Source organism: Chiloscyllium punctatum, chromosome 23 (genome assembly GCF_047496795.1).
Source record: "Chiloscyllium punctatum isolate Juve2018m chromosome 23, sChiPun1.3, whole genome shotgun sequence".
Lineage (NCBI taxonomy): Eukaryota > Metazoa > Chordata > Chondrichthyes > Orectolobiformes > Hemiscylliidae > Chiloscyllium > Chiloscyllium punctatum.
The window spans coordinates 86,215,412-86,237,809 of record NC_092761.1 but is presented as its reverse complement, the minus strand read 5'-3'; the positions used below and the strand labels follow the sequence as shown (position 1 = coordinate 86,237,809).

General features: G+C 43.1%; 1 protein-coding gene across 4 annotated transcripts in view; it reads left to right on the top strand.

Annotated features, from left to right (window-relative positions):
• Positions 1-22,398, top strand: part of zbtb16a (zinc finger and BTB domain containing 16a) — a 271,241-nt gene that overhangs the window by 246,819 nt on the left and 2,024 nt on the right. For all 4 annotated transcript variants that reach the window (XM_072593392.1, XM_072593390.1, XM_072593394.1 and 1 more), the window contains exon 6: positions 7,753-7,920. In XM_072593392.1, the coding sequence (XP_072449493.1) occupies positions 7,753-7,920 (168 nt within the window). The remainder of the gene's footprint in view (positions 1-7,752; positions 7,921-22,398) is intronic.

The following is a 22,398-nucleotide window of genomic DNA, read 5'->3' as shown; positions in this document are numbered from 1 at the left end:
AGAGGGGTTTACTAGAATAGTGGGAGTTGGAGAATCTGAAGAAGTTGGGGTTGTTCTCTTTACAACCTGGGAAGTTTAATTGATGTGTTTAAAAAATTTTGAGGGCGTTTTTAATAAACTTAATAAAGGGCCATCTTCTGTACTGAGCTTGGGGATTAATAACCAGCAGACACTGATTCAAGGTGACTAGTTTTATTGGGAGATTTGTGATCTGGGAAAGCAGAATCAATTATCATTTTCAAAGGATATTTGAGTATGAGGGAAACAAATTGTGTGGCCTTGGGATCAAGACAGGAGAATGGGAATAATTGGATAACACTGTCAAGGAGCTACTGTAGGTACAATGGTCTCATCATTCCATAAGTTGGGAGTCCAAACACACCATGATACTTAATTCACAGTTTTAGTTTTCAAGGGGCAGCACGGTGGGTCAGTGGTTAGCACTGCTGCCTCACAGCAGCAGGGACCCAGGTTCGATTCCAGCCTCGGGTGACTGTGTGGAGTTTGCACGTTCTCCCCGTGTCTGTGTGGGTTTCCTCAGAGTGCTCCAGTTTCCTCTCTCAGTCCAAAGATGTGCAGGTCAGGTGAATTGGTCATGCTAAATTGGTTATAGAGTTGGGTGCATTAGTTAGGGGGAATGGGTCTGGATGGGTTACTCTTCGGAGGGTCGGTGTGGACTAGTTGTGCTGAAGGGCCTGTTTCCACACTGTAGGGAGTCTAATCTAATCTAATCTCAATTTCTTGCTGGAACTGGCAGTCAGATTCCAGCCAACTGCGTCTGAAGACTCTGAGATATTGGCTGACGATGGCACTTGTCACGTGAGCATCAGAACATGTTAGGGAGAGAGTTCAGAGTGGTTACCAGAAGGTACTGACTGTATCCAAGTAGGAGAAGCAACATTTGACAACACACAGCAGCTTGCTTAAGAGATGGAAAAGAAAGAAAACTTGTGTTTTTCAGTGCCTGAGAATACTCTAAAGAGCTTCACAGTTAGTTGTCAGGAAGGAAGTACTGTTTGTGCACAAGGTTCCACAAGCAGCCTTGAGATAGTGATCGAATAATCATAGAATCTTGCATTATTAATGGAATATCAAATATTGACCAGGGCCGTGGGGATGATTCCCGTGCTGTTCTTCAAAATAGTGCCATGCAATTTATTAAAAATCACTCACCTGCGATGATGACCTCTGAATTAGAAGGTTAGTCAGCCTCAGTTATTGGAGGTGCATAGTTCAGGGCAGTGCTGAGAGGGTGCAGCGTGCTAGAGGTGCCAGGTAAAACTCAGTGGGGTATCAAAGATCCTTCTACGCACTTTTGAAGAACAGCAGGGTATTACTTGCTAGTAGCCCGATCAGTTTCTCTGGGAACTTCACAGAGATTTAATGTCTCAAAAGGAACTTACTGTGTTCAGAAGAAATCTGAAAGGTAAATAGAAAATGGTCCAACAGCATCAGTAGACAGGGAGAGAATCTAGGTTGATGTTTTGGGTTAATGTCTGCATTCGTTCGAGCGGTTCAGTTCCACTGTTCTGTATTTCTACTGAACATTTAGGTTGTAGTGCTTGCAAATAGGCTACCATGTTTGCTTATGTTCAACAGTGACTGCATTGGATGTCAAACTCTTTGGGATATGCTGGATACTATATAAATGCATAATCTGCATTTCTTTAAAATTTGCAGCAAATAACATGGCCTTTCATACTATGGAGGTCTTACTAAAATTATGTGGGGCTTTTATGCAACTTCCTCTTCGAGTACTTTTTGCAGTTTTGATCTCTATATTTGAGGAAGAATGTATCTTCATTGGAGGCAGTACAATAAATCCTCACTGTAATGGATTCTTTTGTGTTGAGGGGCAGAAAGATTTGTATCTTCACTTTCTGGATTTGTGACAAGTGAGCACTGATTTCATTGAAAGATAGAGAATTATGAAGTGATTTAACTGAGCAGAGGCAGAGACTTCCCTGGCTGGGGAAACTGGAATATGGGGCACACTCCTGGGGTAAGGGGAATGTCACTGGGCTGAGATGAGCAGAAATGTCTGCACTTTGTGGTTTGTGTTTTTGGAATGCTGCGCCTCAGGCGGGTGGACATCCCAATGTTGGATATAGTTAAGGTCGAGAGATTTTTGTTGTCACGGGAAGGATATCAAGAGTGGGCAGGAAAGTGGATGTGAGGCCAAAGATGAGCATTGACAATATGGTCTACTGCTGTTCTCCTCTCTGGAGGCACAGGACCAATGATGGAGCGATTTTAAATCGATGGACTTGAAAGCAGAATTGCAGAGATCTCAAAGGCTGTGGGGGATCTTTGTGGGTACAATAATGAGGAGCTGAGGCCACAGAAGGATATGAAAACTATAAAGCAAATTTTACAATTAAGGCATTGATGAACTGGGCCCCAATATATAGCATAGAGAAATACACCCCAATTTTAGAAAAATTAGGATTCCTTGTCACAGTTGAGATAAACAAAGGTAACTAGTTTGTGCCCCTTTTTGGATAAAACTCGAATGTTAGTTTATATTGAAAAATGCTGGTAAACTGCGGCAGCAAGGAAGAGACTTTGTAATTTCCTACAGCTCAGACTTGGATTTGAAATCTTCCTGTGTTTTTACGTTGCTGTTTGCCAGTCACTGCTGGCAGGCTGTATTTGGTTGTGCAGACCAGCCAAGAGCCCTGGGCAGTGACAGATCTTTGATTGATGCTGCTTATCACACACAATAAAACTTCATCTCACCCAGCACCATGTGTCATTGCTTGTTGGTCATCACTGCAGCCCTAGTGACAGCTGTTGCAGGTAATACACTGCTCAGGGCACAGGTGCAGACCTCTGGGCAGTCGAAGGGGGGAACGGAATCGTTCACTTGGCTACACACTTCATGTCGGGCTCATTGAGCAGGAGTTTGACATAATCAACATGCTAAAGGCTGACTATTGCCTGGCAACAACTTGTGCAGTGACTGCTACTTATTTCACAGAGGATGTTCTTCATTGTAGCTGCTTTCCCAAATATTGGGAGAGGCGAAGCCATAATTATATTATTGTGCACTTAACATTTGCAGCTTTTCTTTACAAAATTAAAATCTTTCCTTGCCCAAATTCTCTGCTGTTTCCGTTTACAGGGAAACCTAATCTCGATCAATTTCACACAATAGCAGTCAACCTTGTCCCTCTGCAGTCGCAGAATGGAGCTGGAATCCTCGCGTATCCCTGTTTACAGACATCCATTGAAAAGGGAGAACTATTCCAGATGGTACAGGGAAGAAATGTTTTTTTCAAAATAAAACTCCTTTTAAAAGTTATGATCATGTGCTGAAATGACAGGCTTAAGAAGCACAGTCGCTGTACAGACAGAACTCACAGCCAGCTCTCCCATGTGGGATCCCACGCACAGCAAACAAGATAAGCCACTACTTCATACCATCATTAAATGATTGAGCACTGGAAAAGACCATTCGACCCATCAATCCTTTACTGGCACATTAACCCTAGTCTCCTGCCCTTTCTCCTCAGCTCTACCTTATACTTAGCCAGTTCTCTTTGAAAGGTTTTGACTCCTTTTTATAACTCCCTTTTGGGCAGTGCATTGCAAGTAACAACAACGCGAATGTTTAAAACAAAATCTGCAGATTTTTCTTTTCCTATTTCCCTAAACCTTTGTCATTTGGTTTCTACTTTTCCACATTGGAAACAATTTTCACTGATGTGGTTGAGCTACGTTTGAAAGTTGATAAAAGTTGCCAAGACTCTGGGATGAGTTCTCTTACTCTTCAGGATTGCTGGGTTTGTTATTTGAGGAGACATGAGGTGCGTCAGTGTAACAATGCAACACTGCATCAATAGTCTGCTGAAGAGTCATCTAGACTTGAAATGTTAGCTTGCCCTCTCTCCGTGGATGCTGCCTGACCCACTGTGATTTCCAGCATTTTCTTGTTTTCACTGCCTGGTCCACATGCTTCTGTTCAGGAATGAAACTCAAAAGTTTCTCCCTATGGGCAAAAATGGTACAACTCCAATTAAGATGTCACAGGGGAGTCAATGGCCTTGTGATACTAATCACTAGGCTGTTAATGCAGAGACCTGGGTAATCTTCTGGGGACCCAGATTCGAATTCCACCATGGCAGAGTGTGGAATCTGGAATTAAGAGACTAATGATGCCCGTGAATCCACTGTCGATTCTTAGAAAAACTCATCTGGTTCACTAATGTCCTTCAGGGAAGGAAACTGCCATCCTTACCTGGTCTGACTGAAACATGACTCCAGATCCACAGCAATGTGGTTGACTCTTAACTGCCCTCTGGGCAATTTGGGATGGGCAATAAATGCTGGCTTGGCCAGCGATGCCCTCATCCTGTGAATGATTTTTTTAAAAAAACTTTAAAGGGGATTTGATGCATAATTTGTGCTGAATTATGCACAACAGGCAGTTTGCAGGAGGAAATAAATTGGAGGAATAAGGGACTGGGATGAATTGGGTTGTTCTCGAGGAGTTGGTGCTCACTGGTTGGTTTTCTCCTGAGCCAGTCAATCATCCTATTTTCTGTCGATGTGCAGATGAGGCTTGACTGTGATCTATCTGTCAGGAAGTGGCATTTAATCAGATGCCTTTCTCTTTCAAAGAGCTGGCAGAGATGTGATGTGATGAATGGGCACTTCCTCCACTGTAAAGTTTTACAGGTAGAACAGAATGAAGTTCACATCGATTACCAAAACAATTAGCTAGGATTTAACTCAGCCAATTGGCACAGGTATGAGAATGCGATTAGTGAAAATAAACCTTGCAGCCTTGGACCTTCCTGAAAATGGTTTGGTTATCTGGGTCAGTTTGCAATGAGCACTGTTTCCACCCCTTCCTAGCACTGACCAGCTTTGAAGTGGATGGAGAGAGAAAGGAGACATTCAGAAGAAAGAACTGGTGGGATGAATGGGACAGGGGGATCGGCAGTGGTTTAAGGACAATTTATGCAAAGCCATTGATTGACTTCAGTGCAGTGAAGACTGTGGGTTGCTGTTGGTTTAAAAGCCTGAGCTGCTAAGCTTCTATGTTGAAATGTAGGGAATGTTACACAGCCAGCAGCGTCCTTGCCATCTGCCCAAATATAGCGGCAACACAAAAAAAGTCTCCGCTTGTTGCATTTCACTGGAGTATACTCGCAGGTTGGGGGTTGTGCAATGGTGAATATTCTCTGCTGTGATAAATAGATACATCAACTAGAGGATTAGACATTACTAAGACCAATAATTAGCAAATTAAAGCATCTGATGGCTAGATTTTTGAATGGCCACTGTAAATAGTTCTGGTTCTGTGGCATCATTTCAGATGTTAGCTTTGAAGGAGAGATGCTTTTCTCTTTAAATTTGCCCCTCTTGTCAAGTTTTGAATGGAGTGAGTCATCTGTTGTGTGTGCACTTCTGCAACTCCTCCCATGATTTGTCTGGCTGACTGAACCTATCAAAGTGACCCTGGAATAAAACAAACAACTCTGGGTGCTGGAACTCTGAAACAACGCCTGAAATTGCAGGGGAAACGCTCAAGGATGTGGAGAAAGGTCACTGGGCCTGCAATGTTATCTCTGCTTTCTCTCCCCAGATGCTGCCAGACCTGCAGAGTTTCTGCAGCAATTTCTGTTTTCATTTCAAAGTAACACTCGGCTCTACTAAGCTCCCGTCCCTTTAGCCTCTATGTTTGATGGTGAGGTGGGAATGATTGAGAATGCTAAAACAGAGGTTGTCCAGAGACTTTCCCCCTCCTGGCTTCTATCTGGAGCCTTCACCGGGGAAACCTGTTTTTGAATGCCAAATAACATGAGGACTTGGGTTAACTGACATCACACCTCATATCTTATAGTATACTCAGGATCAGTCTGTGCTTGTATGTGAAATGAGGGGACCTATAGGAGAACACTCAATGGAACAGTTAACCTGCAGGATGCAATGGCTCTGGGGTGAAAATAATTAGAATTCAGTTTATTGTCACATGCACTCACATGAATTCAATGAAGAGTTTGCAAGTCGCCATTTACTATGCGACCTTAAATTCCTGGGTGCAAATTCTCAATTACAAAGTTTTAGGGATAAAGTAAAGAAATAAAAAGTCTCGTAATAAATTAGAAAGAAAGAGATATAAAAGTTCAGAATAACTGTCCTCCCATCTCAGACTGTGCTGAACTTCACCTCAACTGGGAGTCCCAAGAGTCTGAATCCACAACAGGAAGTGAAAATTAATCATTTAAAAAAGTATCATCTTGTCCAGCACCTTGTAGGGGACTGTCAGAAAGCAAGTGAAAGACCTGGAAAAGTGTTCAGCTACTGGCTCCTCCATCAAAATGCAAGTCGCTGCGCTTTAAAGACTCTTCCGATAGGATACAGAATTTAACTTCAGAGGATCCTCAGCCAGTTCCCCTGGCCAAAGGTTCCTGGTCGAAACCACTAGGAGATGTTGGTGATGATGGAACATGCTGGGTTGAAACCAGTTTGTATGCTGAACTCCTATCGCAACAATCTGTCTGCGACTTCAAATACACCCATTTCTTTGGTCTCAAAGTTGTTGGAATTTTCATTTGTTTTTTTTCAGAACTCAATATAAATCTGGGATTTCATGAAACCTAAAAATTTAATTTTTCCTTGATCATCTTTTCCTGTAGGACTTTGCCGAGAAATTGTCTCTTGCTTTGATGTAAACAACAGAAGGCACCGCCCTTCAAAGGGAATCTGTTGTGAGAAATGGCTGAGGGATGCATGGGATGTTGGATGTATAGTATGACACTGCACACTGGCAGATTCAAACTTGCTCTTAACATTTTTGCTGCTTTCTCTTTATTCTCCTTTTTTCTTTCACTGACTTCAATATATGATTGTAACTTTGTTCCTCAACATTTAAATGTGGACATTTTGAAGTGTAGTCACGGTCATGATGTAAGAAACAAAGCAGCCAATCATCACACAATGTGCCAGTGATGATTGGCACAGTGTGCCAGTGACCAGATCATCAGTTTTTGCGGTGTTGGGGAAGGGCTATTCACCAGGGCACCAGGAAAGAAGTCCTCTTCCTCCTCCTCCGACTACTACGACTACTACTACTACTAAACAGAGCCATGGGGTCTTCTACATCGACTGGAGAGAGCAGATGTGTGTCATAACATTCCTTTTTCTGGACCCAAAGCGTTAACTCTGATTTCTCTCCACAGATGCTGCCAGAGCCACTGAGCCTTTCCAGCAATTTCTGTTTGTATTCCCTGTCGATGCTTTTCCCTGATTTTTTTTTAAGCACACTTGATTCCATCTTTATATCATGTCACTTTTCATTTGGAATTTAGTCGTATTCTGCTCTGAATTATTTCTAGCCATTTTTAATCGCCCTCTTCAGAGACGTGATTGCACACCTCTGGAGCAGGCAGGACTTGAACCAGGACCTCCTGGACAAGAGGTAGGGACGCTACCACTGCATCACAAGATGCAGTGTGTCATTTCAAATGCGAGTAAATCTTTCTGTTGTGATGGGGTGAGCAAAGTGTGATAATCAGTTCTGCTGAAAGCTCACTGGACTCAACGTTAAATCTGTTTTTCTCTCTCTCGCGACTGATGCTGTCGGTGCTGCTGAATTTCTCCAGCAATTTCTGTGTCATACCTCCAGCTTCCGCAGTTCTTTGTTCTCTCTCGTGACAGTCGAGGTGTGGTTTTGGTGAGGTTATTAAAGATTGTCCATTACTCGAATGGCCCTGAGCAGTCTTGCTTCTCCTCCGTTCCTAGGTGACCACCCGTACGAGTGCGAGTTCTGTGGGAGCTGCTTCCGAGATGAGTGCACTCTGAAGAGTCACAAACGCATTCACACTGGGGAGAAACCCTACGAATGCAACGGATGTGGGAAGAAGTTCAGTCTGAAACACCAGCTGGAGACTCACTACAGAGTTCACACAGGTAAGGCCTGACTATCAGGACCACCCATTGCTCAACGGTAAACTCGAGGCTTTTAGAAGCCGCCTTCTCATGGGATATCATCGCTGGTTGCTTATTGACACTTTTTATAGAATCCCAACAGTGTGCAAAGAGGCCATTCAGCCCATCCAGTTTGCATTAACCCTTTGAAGAGCAACCCACCCAGACCTAGCCCATCTCTGTCACCCCACATTTACCATGCCTAATACTAGAATCACAGAATCCCTGACACTGGGGAAGTATGCCATACAGTCCGTCATCTCCAAACAGCATCCCATCCCAATCCATCCCATCCCTGCAATACCCATGGATAACCCACCTTGCTCACACATTCCTGGACATCGTGGGCAATTTAGCATGGCCAGTGCACATCTTTGGACTGTGGGAGCAAACTGGAGCAACTGGCGCAGACAGTGGGAGAAGGTGCAAACACCACACAGCCAGTTGCCTGAGGCTGGGATCAAACCCAGGGCCCCAGTGCTGTGAGGCAACAATGCTAACTATTGAGCCACTGTGCCACCCTTGTTGCTCATCTCTTCTTACCCTCTAACCTAGCTTGCTAGGTTATTTCAGAGGGCAGTTAAGATTGGATTGCTTTACTGTAGGTCTGGAGTCATCTCACCTGCAAGCCAGGTCAGGTAGGGATAGCAGAATTCCTTCCGTAACGGGCTATGGTGAATGAGGCGGAGATTTACAAGAGTCAGAGTTATTAATTGAATTCAAATTCCATCAGCTACTGAGTTGGGTGCGGGTGGTGGGGGTTTGGGCATTTGGCTTACTGGTCTGATCCTGTGAATATTCTTTTGGATCACCATCTCCCTTTAAGCTATAGGATCTATGTTGGTGTGTTTACAATCACAGCTCATCCTGGTCAGTGCTGGTATAGAGTCATAGGGATGTACAGCATGGAAACAGACCCTTCGGTCCAACCCGTTCATGCCGACCAGATATCCCAACCTAATCTAGTCCCACCTGCCAGCACCCGGCCCATATCCTTCCAAACCCTTCCTATTCATATACCCACCCAGCCTCTTAAATGTTGCAATTGTACCAGCCTCCTCCATTTCCTCTGGCAGCTCATTCCATATACGTACCACCCTCTGTGTGAAAATGTTGCCCCGTAGGTCTCTTTTATATCTTTCCACTCTCACCCTAAACCTATGCCCTCTAGTTCTGCACTTCCCCCACCCCAGGGAAAAGACTTTGCCTATTTACCCTATCCATGCCCCTCATAATTTTGTAAACCTCTATAAGGTCACCCCTCAGCCTCCGACACTCCAGGGAAAACAGCCCCAGCCCGTTCAGCCTCTCCCTATAGCTCAAATCCTCCATCCCTGGTAACATCCTTGTAAATCTTTTCTGAATCCTTTCAAGTTTCACAGTCTCTTTCCGATAGGAAGAAGACCAGAATTGCATGCAATTTCTAACAGTGGCCTAACCAATGACCTGTACAGCTGCAACATGACCTCCCAACTCCTGTACTCAATATTCTGACCAATAAAGGAAAGCATACCAAACGCCGCCTTCACTATCCTATCTATCTGCGACTCCACTTTCAAGGAGCTATGAACCTGCACTTCAAGGTCTCTTTGTTTAGCAACGCTCCCTAGGACCTTACCATTAAGTGTATAAGTCCTGCTAAGATTTGCTTTCCCAAAATGCAACACCTCGCATTTTTCTGAATTAAACGCCATCTGCCACTTCTCAGCCCATTGGCCCATCTGGTCAAGATCCTGTTGTAATCTGAGGTAACCCTCTTCGCTGTCCACTACACCTCCAATTTTGGTGTCATCTGCAAACTTACTAACTGTACCTCTTATGTTCGCATACAAATCATTTCTGTAAACATTTAGTTTACTGGTCTGATCCTGTGAATATTCTTTTGGATCACCATCTCCCTTTAAGCTATAGGATCTATGTTGGTGTGTTTACAATCACAGCTCATTCTGTTCAGTGCTGGTATGCGAGTCCTCAGTTAAAGTTGTGGCTCTGTTCCTGAAAATCTCAACTTTAGGTCAAACACTGGTTCTCAGGGAAACAAATTGTAAATCTTCAGTTAGACTATGTAGCACATTCCATATCATAGACAAAAACATATTTAAATATTATCCACTTGGACGAGGATTTACTGATAAAGCCTCAGTGGTCTAAATCTCTCCTCATTCACTTGCAGGATCTAGAATTCCAATGAACCCATTACCATTCAATTGTTCTATGCTGGATTTCAGTGTATTATTAAACACTTGCCGATTCTCTCAGGATTCAAAAACCCCTTCCCATTCATGAAATTCTAATCAACTCCATGCCACTCACACCGTGTACGCAGGGTTCCAATAGATCCCTTCCTGTTATTTAAGATTCTGACATTCAATGTCCTACTGTCATCCACTGTAGAGATGTCTTCAAAGCGATGTTGCTGTTAACATTTCTAAACACCTTCACTACAGTGAACATTCTTGGCCTTTCACACATTAATGGCTTCTTCCAAAGATTGTACTGGGGCTTGGTAACAATGCGCTTTAACATTTCACTCCCTTGTAGCGTGAAAGATTAAATGCGCTGTAGCTCAGAATTATAAATTGGTGAGTCTGTCTACTCTTTTTTTTAGTTAAATGAAAAGCTAATTTGAGTTAGGTCAAAGAAATGCTGATTGAGGCAGAACCTTTTGTGGTAATTTAGTATCGGCACCATTTAACTGTGTGATGCTTGGAGGGTGAGCGGCAAATCCTAATGTTGATGTTTGCAGTGTGTTAATCTGTGAACTGCTGCAGGCCAGTCTGCTGAGCTGCTTTCCATACTCTGCTGTGGCTGAGGCAATCTGAGCGATGGAGCACTTTGTCATGAGGATTGAAAAATCTGAAGTTGTGAAAATGCCAAAGGCTAAAATCAAGTCTCCTACCCCTGTCCGTGAGCTTTATAATCCATTAATGCATGACCCAGTGAGATCTTAATTAGATTCCCCTCCACCTCAAATGTTGCTAAATTAAATTGACTTTTGTTTTTCCCCTGTTTGTATTCATCAAAATTTTCCCATTCTGCTATTCCTGATGTGCTTTATTTTCACAGCAGTTCCTCCAACCCAGCAACCCATCTGATGTGAAATATCTCCCATTCAAATAACTCATGCTCTGTTACACTTAACCCTCACACACGTGTGCACCCTTGCACTCATTCTGCCCCTCTCTCCTTTACTCCTCCTCCTATGTTGTTACAAAAATTTTGATACTTTTACTTTCCTCTGGTGAATTTAGTTTGCTCCTTACAAAAATGGCAGGAAAGAACACAAACCAGGGAATTAGGGCTAAAAGGGGACTTCAAATGTCTTTGGAAAACAGGATTAAGGAAAATTCCAAGATGTTTTACCCATACATTAGGAGCAAGAGGGTATCTAGGGAAAGGGAAGCTCCCCTCAAGGACAAAGGAGGCAATTTATGCGTAGAGCCGGAGGAAGTGGGTGAAGTCCTTAACGAATACTTTGCATCAGTATTCATAACGGTGAAGGACAGGGATGGTGAGCCTCGGGAGGGTTTGTTATTATTCAAGGGCATCTCAATATAAAAAAGGTGTTGAGTGTTTTGCAAAGCATTAAGGTCAACAAGTCTATCCTAGAATGCTGAGGATATTGCTGGTGTCTTGTACAATTTCTTTGTCTCCTCCTTAATGACAGGTGAGGTCCCAGAGGACGGGGCGAATACCCAACATTGTTCCTTTGGTTAAGAAGGGCAACAGGGATTATCTGGGAAATGACAGGCCAGTGAGGTTATGTTGGTAGAAGGGAAATTATTGAAGAAGATTTTGAGTGATAGTGTGTACTCACATTTGGAAAAATATGGACTTAGTAGGATGTTTTTGTGTGTGTGAGGTTGTGTCACACAACTTGATTGAGTTTTTTTGAGGTAGTGACAAAGCTGATTGATAAGGGCAGGGCGGCAGATGTTGTCGATATGGCAGGACTTTCGACAAGGTTCCTTATGGCAGATTGATCCAAAAGGTGAAGTCCCATGGAGTCTGCAGTGAGTTGGAAGATGGATACAGAGCTGGCTTAGTCATGGAAATGATGTAGAGGTGCCAGTGTTGGACTGGGGTGGACAAAGTTAAAAATCACACAACATAGGTTTAGGGAGAGAGGGGAAAGATATAAAAGAGACCCAAGTGGCAATGTTTTCAGAGAGAGGGTGGTGCTTGTATGGAATGAGCTGCCAGAGGAAGTGGTGGAGGCTGATACAATTACAGCATTTAAAAGGCATCTGGATGGGTATATGAATAGGAAGGGTTTGGAGGGATATGGGCTAGGTGATCGCAGGTAGGACTAGGTTGGGTTGGGATATCTGGTCGGCATGGATAAGGTGGACTGAAGGGTCTGTTTCAGCGCTGTATGTCTCTATTGCTGTATGTCCAGGTTATAGTCCAATAGGTCTATTTGGAATTACAAGCTTTCAGAGTGCTGCTCCTTCATCAGGTAGCAAGTGTGTTCTTTTGACTGGAGACCCATGACCAGTGATGTTCTGCAGGGATCAGTCCAGAGGGCTCTGGTCATAATATATATAAATAATATATATTATATATAAAATATATTATAAATAATTGGAGGAAATGTAGGTGGCCTGATTAGTAAATTTGCAGACAACACAAAGATAGAGCCAGCTGCGGATAGTGAGGAGGACTTTCAGAAGATACAGCAGAATCTGTATAGGCTGGGAACTTGGGTGGAGAAATGGCAGATGGAGTTTAATCTGGACAAATACAAAGTGATGCATTTTGGGAAATCTACTGCTGGAGGGCTGTAAATGGGTCACTGGACCTAAAACATTAACTCTGATTTCTCTCCACACATGATGCCAGACCTGCTGACTGTTCCAGCAGTTTCTGAGCATTACTAAAGGGCATAGGTTTAACGTAAAAAGGGATAAGTTTAAAGGAAATGTGAAAGGCAGGTGTTTTTTTTACAGAGAAGGTGGTAAGTACTTGGAATGTACTGCCAGAGGTGGATACAATAACAACATTTAAGAGGCATCTTGACACACATGAGTAGGCAGGGGATAAGGGCATGTGGAAGGGAAAAGGGTTTTGGTTCAGAAAGGCATCATGTGACCACACAGTCTTGGTGGGGCAAAGGACCTGTTCCTGTGCTGTGCTGTTCCTGGTTTGGTCTTAAATACTATGCCATTTTGGACCCCAATCGAAGTTTCCTGGCTTACCTTCAAGAACAAATGCACCCCTTGCATTCACTCCTTGTTTATCAATTTCTTCTTAACACCGAATGGTGCTGTGGTATCTTTAGGTGAGGAGTGTACCAATCTATAAACATATTGCTTTAGTTTCAACTTCCTTGGGCTTAGGATGTTCCAAACTTTAAATTTATTTGTGCTGTTTGCAAGCAGTCAAAAGATGAATTTCAGAATTTAGTGACGTCTCTGAACCTTTGATTACTGTGGGTTTGATTTTCAGTTTGGTGAGGTAATACTGAATTAACAGGAATGAGAGTCCCACACTTCCTCGATTTTTGTAAAAGAGTGATTTAAGAAGATGATAAGCTGGATGTGATTAGCTTGTGTGTTATATAAATGTCGTTATTGAAGAGTTTGGATTTTGAACTAGTTCCACTTAAGTTTTAGTTTGTGTCTATGAGAGAATTTATCAGTGTGGGTGACAAATGAGTTTTAGAGTCATAGAAATGTACAGCATGGAAACAGACCCTTCAGTCCAACCTGTCCATGCCGACCAGATAATCCAACCCAATCTAGTCCCACCTGCCAGCACCCTATGAGCAGACAGAGTAAATATTAAAGAGCATTAACATACTTTCTGTTGAGAAGGATAAGGATTTTCTTCTTGCTTAGCAGAAAGGCTCATAGCATGGAAATCTTTTGTTACTCAGTTTTCAGATTTCCCGATTGAAATTAGATGTATGAAGTGATTTGTCTTAAAGAAAGGAATGGTTATGTAATAAGTTACTTCAGTGTAAGGATTGTAGTATGGAAATTTCAAACCAGAAGTGCTTGGTTAGAACCCTGAAGGGGTTGCTTGAAGCTGTGAAAGTCTAATTTCAGTTGTGACGTAATCAAGCAAGAGGCCAGCAAAGTCTCAAGATTGGAATTTGAAAGAAGCCATTAAGTTGAATCTACAGTTATGGTAGAGAAGCAAAATCTCTGGTGTTTGAGTACTATAATGTAATGAGATAAATGAGAGTATTTCTGGTATTTGTTTTGGAATGTTTCAGATTGTGCTAATATGTAATCTATTTATCCTATTTTCTTTTGTGTTTTATAAACTTCTGCTTTGTTGTTAAGGCCAAAGTTGTAGCATTGCACACTTTTGTGTTTTAGTGAAAGACCACTTTGATAGATAAAAAATGTGATCTAACAAGCCAGATTTAAGTCTGCAATCTGTCATATCCTATACTAACATCAGCTGGGATCATAACTGAGATTAGCCATAAAGGAGTTAACATTTAAATGTTGGATGTATTCTGTCAAAAGTAGAAGATTGTGGGTTGCTGGATTGATGTGTTTAAAATATTGAATAGTTTGATATGAAAGGAAGAGAAAATTGTTTGTTTGATGAATTAAAGACTTGGAACATTGTCATAGGATGGAAGCATTCAGGAATTCCAGGGAACTATGTCATGCAAAGGATAGTTGAAATCTGGAATTCACTCTCTCAAAAAGTTTGTGGAATCTGGGAGGACAATTAAAATATTTGAGATACAGGCCTAGAGATTTCTGATAGGGCTCGGATATTGAGGGATCGGCTCAAGGGGCTGAATGGACTGTTTCACTTTCAATTTGTGTATCTATTGTATTTTGATCAATATCATTCAATGTATCCTTTTGAAGATGACAAATCTAGAGATGTAACACAATATTTGACTTTTGATGCGTTGTGGATTGAGCTGTCACACAAGTGTGGAGAATTCCTCTCTTGAGTATAAAGCCACCTGACCATAAGTCAGTCCTTGCTGGAAGGATTCTGCAGTGTAAAATTCTACTGCCGTCATCCTTGACTGCTTCCATAACTTACCCTAATTCATTGCTGAAATGAGCCAAAGCTTATGGCTTTGTTTTTGTTGGTGATTTATCGTCGAGTGTGTGGCAATAACTGAACGATACTCTGGGGATTTATTCTGAATCATTTGCACTTAGCCACACCCACCGCTCTGAGACCATAACTTCCCCTTCTGTTCTGTTTGTGGATGCCTGACCTTGACTGTATACTATCTTTGGTAACACGATGTCATTCATGAGGCCATTCATCCATGAGAGAGATTGTCGATTACTTCCACACTCGCCCAAGGCCCATTTTCTGACATCTGGTTTCTCTATGTCTGCCCTCCCTTTCTATTCTCCTCAGTCCTGTGCTTTTTTTCTCCCGTCTGGTTGGGGTGGCTAATCATTCGATTGTAAATTGAGGGGCATTTTGGTTTGACTGGGTTTGAGCAGAGGGTGGGATGCTACCACGGCAAGGGCTGGAGGCAGGTGGAGGAGGAGGAGGGAGTCGGTGAGGTGGGTGGTTATTGCCAGATTGAGTGAGGAAGTGTTTGTGGCTGTTGTTGCCAGGGCCATGAGGACTTTACAGCACAGAAATAGGTCATTCAGCCCAACAGGATATTGCTCCACATGAACCTCCTTCACCAATGGAGCCTTCTAATCCTTTGTCTTCATCTAAATTATACCTCAAATAGATCTGTCCATCGCCTTCACCACACCCTATGGAGGTGTTTTTCTCTCTCTCCACTTTATCCAGCTTCTCCATTGACTTGAGATGCCCACTAGCTGAAAGGAGCTGACGCAGGACTGCCCCAGGGAAATCTAGAGCTGTTGGGCACCCTGAGTCCAGTTACAATTCCCCCCATCCATGTTTGGGAGTGGCAAGCTATTGCCTTGATCAGCCTGGTGTAGTTCACGTGTCTGACCAACTCAGCAAGCACGTTAATGAGAAGGGGCTCCACTTTAATCCCAGACAAGAGATTTGATGGAAACAAAAGCAGGAATTGCTGGAAAATCTCAGCATGTCTGGCAGCATTTGTGGAGAGAAAGCAAGAGTTAATGTTTTGGGTCCAGGGACTCACCTTCAGTTTGCCAGCAGCTCTTACAATAAACAACTTAATGGAGAAGCTGGATAAAGCAGAGAGAGAAAAAACACCTCCATAGGGTGTGGTGAAGGCGATAGACAGATCTATTTGAGGTATAATCTAGCTGAAGACAAAGGATTAGAAGGCTCCATTGGTGAAGAAGGTTCATGTGGAGCAATATCCTGTTGGGCTGAATGGCCTATTTCTGTACTGTAAAGTCCTCATTCTGTGCAACAAGAAGAGTTGTCCATCTAAAAGTTGCTTCAGTCAGGCTGGTTACACTGTCATCACAAGGAGATGTTAACTCTGGTAGTTAAGGCAACTTGCATCAACCAGCTACCTGATCAAGGAGCAGTACTCCGAAAGCTAGTGCTTCCACATAAACCTGTTGGACTATAACCTGCTGTTGTGATTTTTTTTTTAACATCAACCACATACAGCAACTTGGCCAGCAGAGCTGGGCCATGAAGGCATCTTCTGGGGAAAGGGGGCCCTGGGAGGGAGGGCTATATGCCTCCTTAGTCAAAGTACAGCCTCAGCTCCCTTGACTCTGTGGTTGAATTAATTGTGTCTAAATCACTTGGGTGACAGGATTGCTGATTTGGGAAATGAGGTCAGTGAAAATTTCAGAAGCAAGTATACAACGAGTTGAATTAATTTGCAAACAAAATCTATTGCAATTTTATGTAATTCCCCAATTTTAACAGCTGCTTATAATTCAAGTACTGCACAAATTGATTTGATTATAAATCTGTTGTGATGGGCAGGTGTAAAAAACATGAAGCTGAATAGTAGCACCCAACCCTGAACTAAACTGTTAGCTCACAGATATCTCTCAATGCCATTGATTTGCAGTCTGCATCTCGCATGGTCTCACAATCACTTTGAAAGGTGATGTTAAATCCCTAATAGGGAAATAGTAGCTAAAGCTCAGTTCAGTGGCTAATACGCTGTGTCGGTGTCAAGCATACCAAGTTAAAAATTACACAGCACCAGGTTATCGTCCAAGGAGTTTATTTCGAAGTGCAAGCTTTTGGAGCACTACTCCTTCATCAGCTACTGCCAAATAAACCTGTTTGACTGTAACCTGGTGTTGTGTGATATTTTAACTTTGTCCACCCCAGTCCAACACCAGCACCACCACATCAAACATAGCAAGGCACGTTAATCAGATGGTTCGTGACACTGAGAGGAATTGAAGGGCCATGAGATCCATGTTGGTAATTGTGATCAGGACTTTGTGCTCACAAAGAGGGAAACCACCAACCCTGTCTGGTTGGGGTGAATGATCTTTATGCATGTTATAACTTTTATGTTTTTTTTGTTGTTCATTCATGGGGTATAGTTGCTGCTTGGAATAGCATTAGTTGCCCAGACTAGACACAGTTGCCCGAGAGAAGGTGCTGATGAGCTGCCTCCTTGAACTAATGCAGTCTGTAATGGATGGGTACGCCCACAGAACTGTTAGTCATGGAGTTCTGGGATTTCATCCCAGCCACAATGAAGGATGCCTGATGTGTTGCCAAGTCCTGATGACGCAGTCCTTGGAAGGAACTTACAGGTGATGGTGTCTCCAAATATATGCTGCCCCTGTCATTGTGGAGGTCACATGTTTGGAAGGTGCTGTTATATAGAGTCATAGAGATGTACAGCATGGAAACAGACCCTTCGGTCCAACCTGTCCATGCCGACCAGATATCCCAACTCCATTTAGTCTCACCTGCCAGCACCCGGCCCATATCCCTCCAAACCCTTCCTATTCATATACCCATCCAGATGCCTCTTAAATGTTGCAATTGTACCAGCCTCCACCACTTCCTCTGGCAGCTCATTTCATACATGTACCACCCTCTGTGTGAAAACGTTGTCCCTTAGGTCTCTTTTATATCTTTCCCCTCTCATCCTGAACCCTCTAGTTCTGGACTCCCTGACCCCAGGAAAAAGATTTTGCCTATTTACCCTATCCATGCCCCTCATAATTTTGTAAACCTCGATAAGGTCACCCCTCAGCCTCCGATGCTCCAGGGAAAACAGCCCCAGCCTGTTCAGCCTCTCCCTATAGCTCAAATCCTCCAACCCTGGCAACATCCTTGTAAATCTTTTCTGAAACCTTTCAAGTTTCACCACATCTTTCCGATAGGAAGGAGACCAGAATTGCATGCAATTTTCCAACAGTGGCTGAACCAATGTCCTGTACAGCTGCAACATGACCCCCCAACTCCTGTACTCAATACTCTGACCAGTAAAGGAAAGCATACCTGATGCCTTCTCCACTATATCCTATCTACCTGTGACTCCACTTTCAAGGAGCTATGAACCTGCACTCCAAGGTCTCTTTGTTCAGTAACACATCCTAGGACCTTACCATTAAGTGTATAAGTCCTGTGAAGGCTTGCTTTCCCAAAATGCAGCACCTCTCATTTATCTGAATTAAACCCCATCTGCCACCTCTCAGCCCATTAGCCCATCTGGTCCAGATCCTGTTGTAATCTGAGGTAACCCTCTTCGCTGTCCACTACACCTCCAATTTTGGTGTCATCTGTAAACTTACTAACTGTACCTCTTATACTTGCATCCAAATCATTTATGTAAATGACAAAAAGTAGAGGGCCCAGCACCGATCCTTGTGGCACTCCACTGGTCACAGGCCTCCAGTCTGAAAAACAACCCTCCACCACCATCCTCTGTCTTCTACCTTTGAGTCAGTTCTGTATCCAAATGGCTAGTTCTCCCTGTGTTCCATGAGATCTAACCTTTCTAATCAGTCTCCCATGGGGAACCTTGTCGAATGCCTTACTGAAGTCCATATAGATCACATCTACCGTTCAGCCTTCATCAATCCTCTTTGCTACTTCTTCAAAAAACTCGATCAAGTTTATGAGACATGATTTCCCACACACAAAGCCATGTTGACTATACCTAATCAGTCCTTGCCTTTCCAAATACATGTACATCCTGTCCCTCAGGATTCCCTCCAATAACTTGCCCACCACCGACATCAGGCTCACTGGTCTATAGCTCCCTGGCTTGTCCTTACCACCCTTCTTAAACAGTGGCACCACATTTGCCAACCTCCAGTCTTCCGGCACCTCACCTGTGACTATCGATGTTACAAATATCTCAGCAAGAGGCCCAGCAATCACTTCTCTAGCTTCTCACAGAGTTCTCGGGTACACCTGATCAGGACCTGGGGATTTATCCACCTTTATGCGTTTCAAGACATCCAGCACTTCCTCCTCTGTAATCTGGACATTTTGCAAGATGTCACCATCTAGTTCCCTACAGTCTGTATCTTCCAAATCCTTTTTCACAGTAAATACTAAATGAGTGTTTTGCATCAGTATCTTCCCCATTTTCTGCTGCTCCACACAAAGGGTGTCTTGCTGATCTTTGAGGGGCCCTATTCTCTCCCTGGTTACCCTTTTGTCCTTGATGTATTTGTAAAAACCCTTTGGATTCTCCTTAATTCTGTTTGCCAAAGCTATCTCATGTCCCCGTTTTGCCCTCCTGATTTCCCTCTTAAGTATACTCCTACTTTCTCAGGATTCACTCGATCTATCCTGTCTATACCTGACATATGCTTCCTTCTTTTTCTTAATCAAACCCTCAATTTCTTTAGTCATCCAGCATTCCCTATACCTACCAGCCTTTCCTTTCACCCTAACAGGAATATACTTTTTCTGGATTCTTGTTATCTCATTTCTGAAGGCTTCCAGCCGTCCCTTTACCTGTGAACATCTGCCCTCAATCAGCTTTCGAAAGTTCTTGCCTAATACCATCAAAATTGGCCTTTCTCCAATTTAGAACTTCAACTTTTAGATCTGGTCTATCCTTTTCCATCACTATTTTAAAATGAATAGAATTATGGTCGCTGGCCCAAAAGTGCTCCCCTACTGACACCTCAGTCACCTTCCCTGCCTTATTTCCCAAGAGTAGGTCAAGTTTTGCACCTTCTCTAGTAGGTACATCCACATACTGAATCAGAAAATTGTCTTGTACACACTTAACAAATTCCCCTCTATCTAAATCTGTAACACTATGGCAGTCCCAGTCGATGTTTGGAAAGTTAAAATCCCCTACCATAACTACCCTATTATTCTTACAGATAGCTGAGATCTCCTTACAAGTTTGTTTCTCAATTTCCCTCTGACTATTAGGGGTCTATAGTACAATCCTAATAAGATGATCATCCCTTTCCTATTTCTCAATTCCACCCAAATAATTTCCCTGGATGTATTTCCGGGAATATCCTCCCTCAGCACAGCTGTAATGCTATCCCTTATCAAAAATGCCACCACCCCCCTCCTCTCTTGCCTCCCTTTCTATCCTTCCTGTAGCATTTGTATCCTGGAACATTAAGCTGCCTGTCCTGTCCATCCCTGAGCCATGTTTCTGTAATTGCTGTGATATCCCAGTCCCATATTCCTAACCATGCCCTGAGTTCATCTGCCTTCCCCGTTAGGTCTCTTGCATTGAAATAAATGCAGTTTATTAGTCCTACCTTGTCCCTGTTTACCCTGACTGTTTGACTCACTTCTGTTCTCAGCTGTACCCATCTCAGATCGATCTCTTTCCTCACTATCTCCCTGGGCCCCTCCCCCCACCCCCCCACCTTACTAGTTTAAATCCTCCCAAGCAGTTCTAGCAAATTTCCCTGCCAGTATATTAGTCCCCTTCCAATTTAGGTGCAATCCGTCCTTCTTGTACAGGTCACTTCTACCCCAAAAGAGATTTCAGTGATCCAAAAGTTTGAATCCTTCTCCCGTACACCAGCTCCTCAGTCATGCATCCATCTGCTCTATCCTCCTATTCCTGCCCTCACTAGCTCGTAGCACTGGGAGTAATCCAGATATTACTACCCTTGAGGACCTTCTTTTTAAATTTCTGCCTAACTCTCTAATCTCCCTTCAGAATCCCAAACTATTCCCTTCTTATGTCGTTGGTTCCATTGTGGACAATGACCTCTCTCCCGTGAGAACATTCTGCACCCTCTCTGAGACATCTTTGATCCTGGCACCAAGGAAACAACACACCATTCTGCTTTTTCTCTGCTGGCCACAGAAACATCTGTGTGTACATCTGACTACAGAATCCCCTTACACAATTGATCTCTCGGAAGCCGATGTACTCCTCGTTGCATTAGAGCCAGTCTCAATACCAAAAACTTGGCTGTTTGTGCGATGTTCCCCTGAGAATCCATCACCATCTACATTTTCCAAACCAGCATACCTGTTTGAAATGGGTAAATTCACAAAAAACTCCTGCCCTAGGTGCCTACCTCTCTTACCCTTCCTGGAGTTAACCCATCTATGTGACTGTATCTGAGACTTTCCCCCCTTCCTATAACTGCCATCCATCACATAATGTTGCTGCTGAAAATTCCTCATCGCTTCTGTCTGTCTCTCCAACCGATCCACTAGCTCTGATAAGATTCACATCCAACAGCATTTATGGCAGATATAATCCGCAGTAACCCTTAAACTCCCTTTAAACTCCCACATCTGACAAGAAGTACATATCACTGTACTAAAGGCCCTTGAAGGAGCTTTAGTGACTTGCCACTATACATCGGTGATGGAGCAAGTGCATGTTGACACTAAGTTCTGAGGAAGGATGACCTGAAACATTAAAACTGATTTCTCTCCACAGGTACTGCCAGAGCTGCTGAGCTTTTCCAGCAATTTCTGTTGTTGTCTCTGTTGACAGTGTTTGCCAATGAAGTTGGTTTATTTGGATGGTGTTGAGCTTCTTGGCTATTTCTGGAGCTACACACAACTAGTCATGTATTTATAATGGGAATGGCTTGTAGCTAGTTTCTTAAACAGGTGGAAAATACTTGAATTAAAAGCAGTCTTCAAATATCATTAAAGATCTGATAAACTTGTGTCTGTATTTTCTTCTCATTCAGGGTATGTGGAGGCATGCTATTTGTTCCCAGACCAGTATTTATTTCCCTGCCCCACTTACTCTTGAGGAAGGTTGAAGAACCACCTGCTGGATCATTGCAGTCCATTTGGTGTTTGGTACATTCCGTGCTGTTAAAAGGGCAGTGTTAGGATTTTAGTCCCGTGAATGAATAATCAATATATTTCTGAGTCCGGATGGTGAGAAACTTGAAGAGGAGCTTGTGGGTGGTGGTGTTCCCATGAACTTGTTGCCCTTTCCCTTCTAGTTTGTTAGGTCTAGAGGTGTTAGTCGAAGAACAAGTTGCTGCAAGTGTATTTTGTGGATTAGTTCAGTAAACGCTGCTGGGCAAATGAATATTTGAGAAGATTTTGACACTGGAAAAGTCTTTGACATTATTTGGCAATGATTTTGGCTTTGTACAGTGAACATATCTAGCAAAATTGCTGCTTTAATTAAATAAAGCAGCTTCAAATGAGCAATAA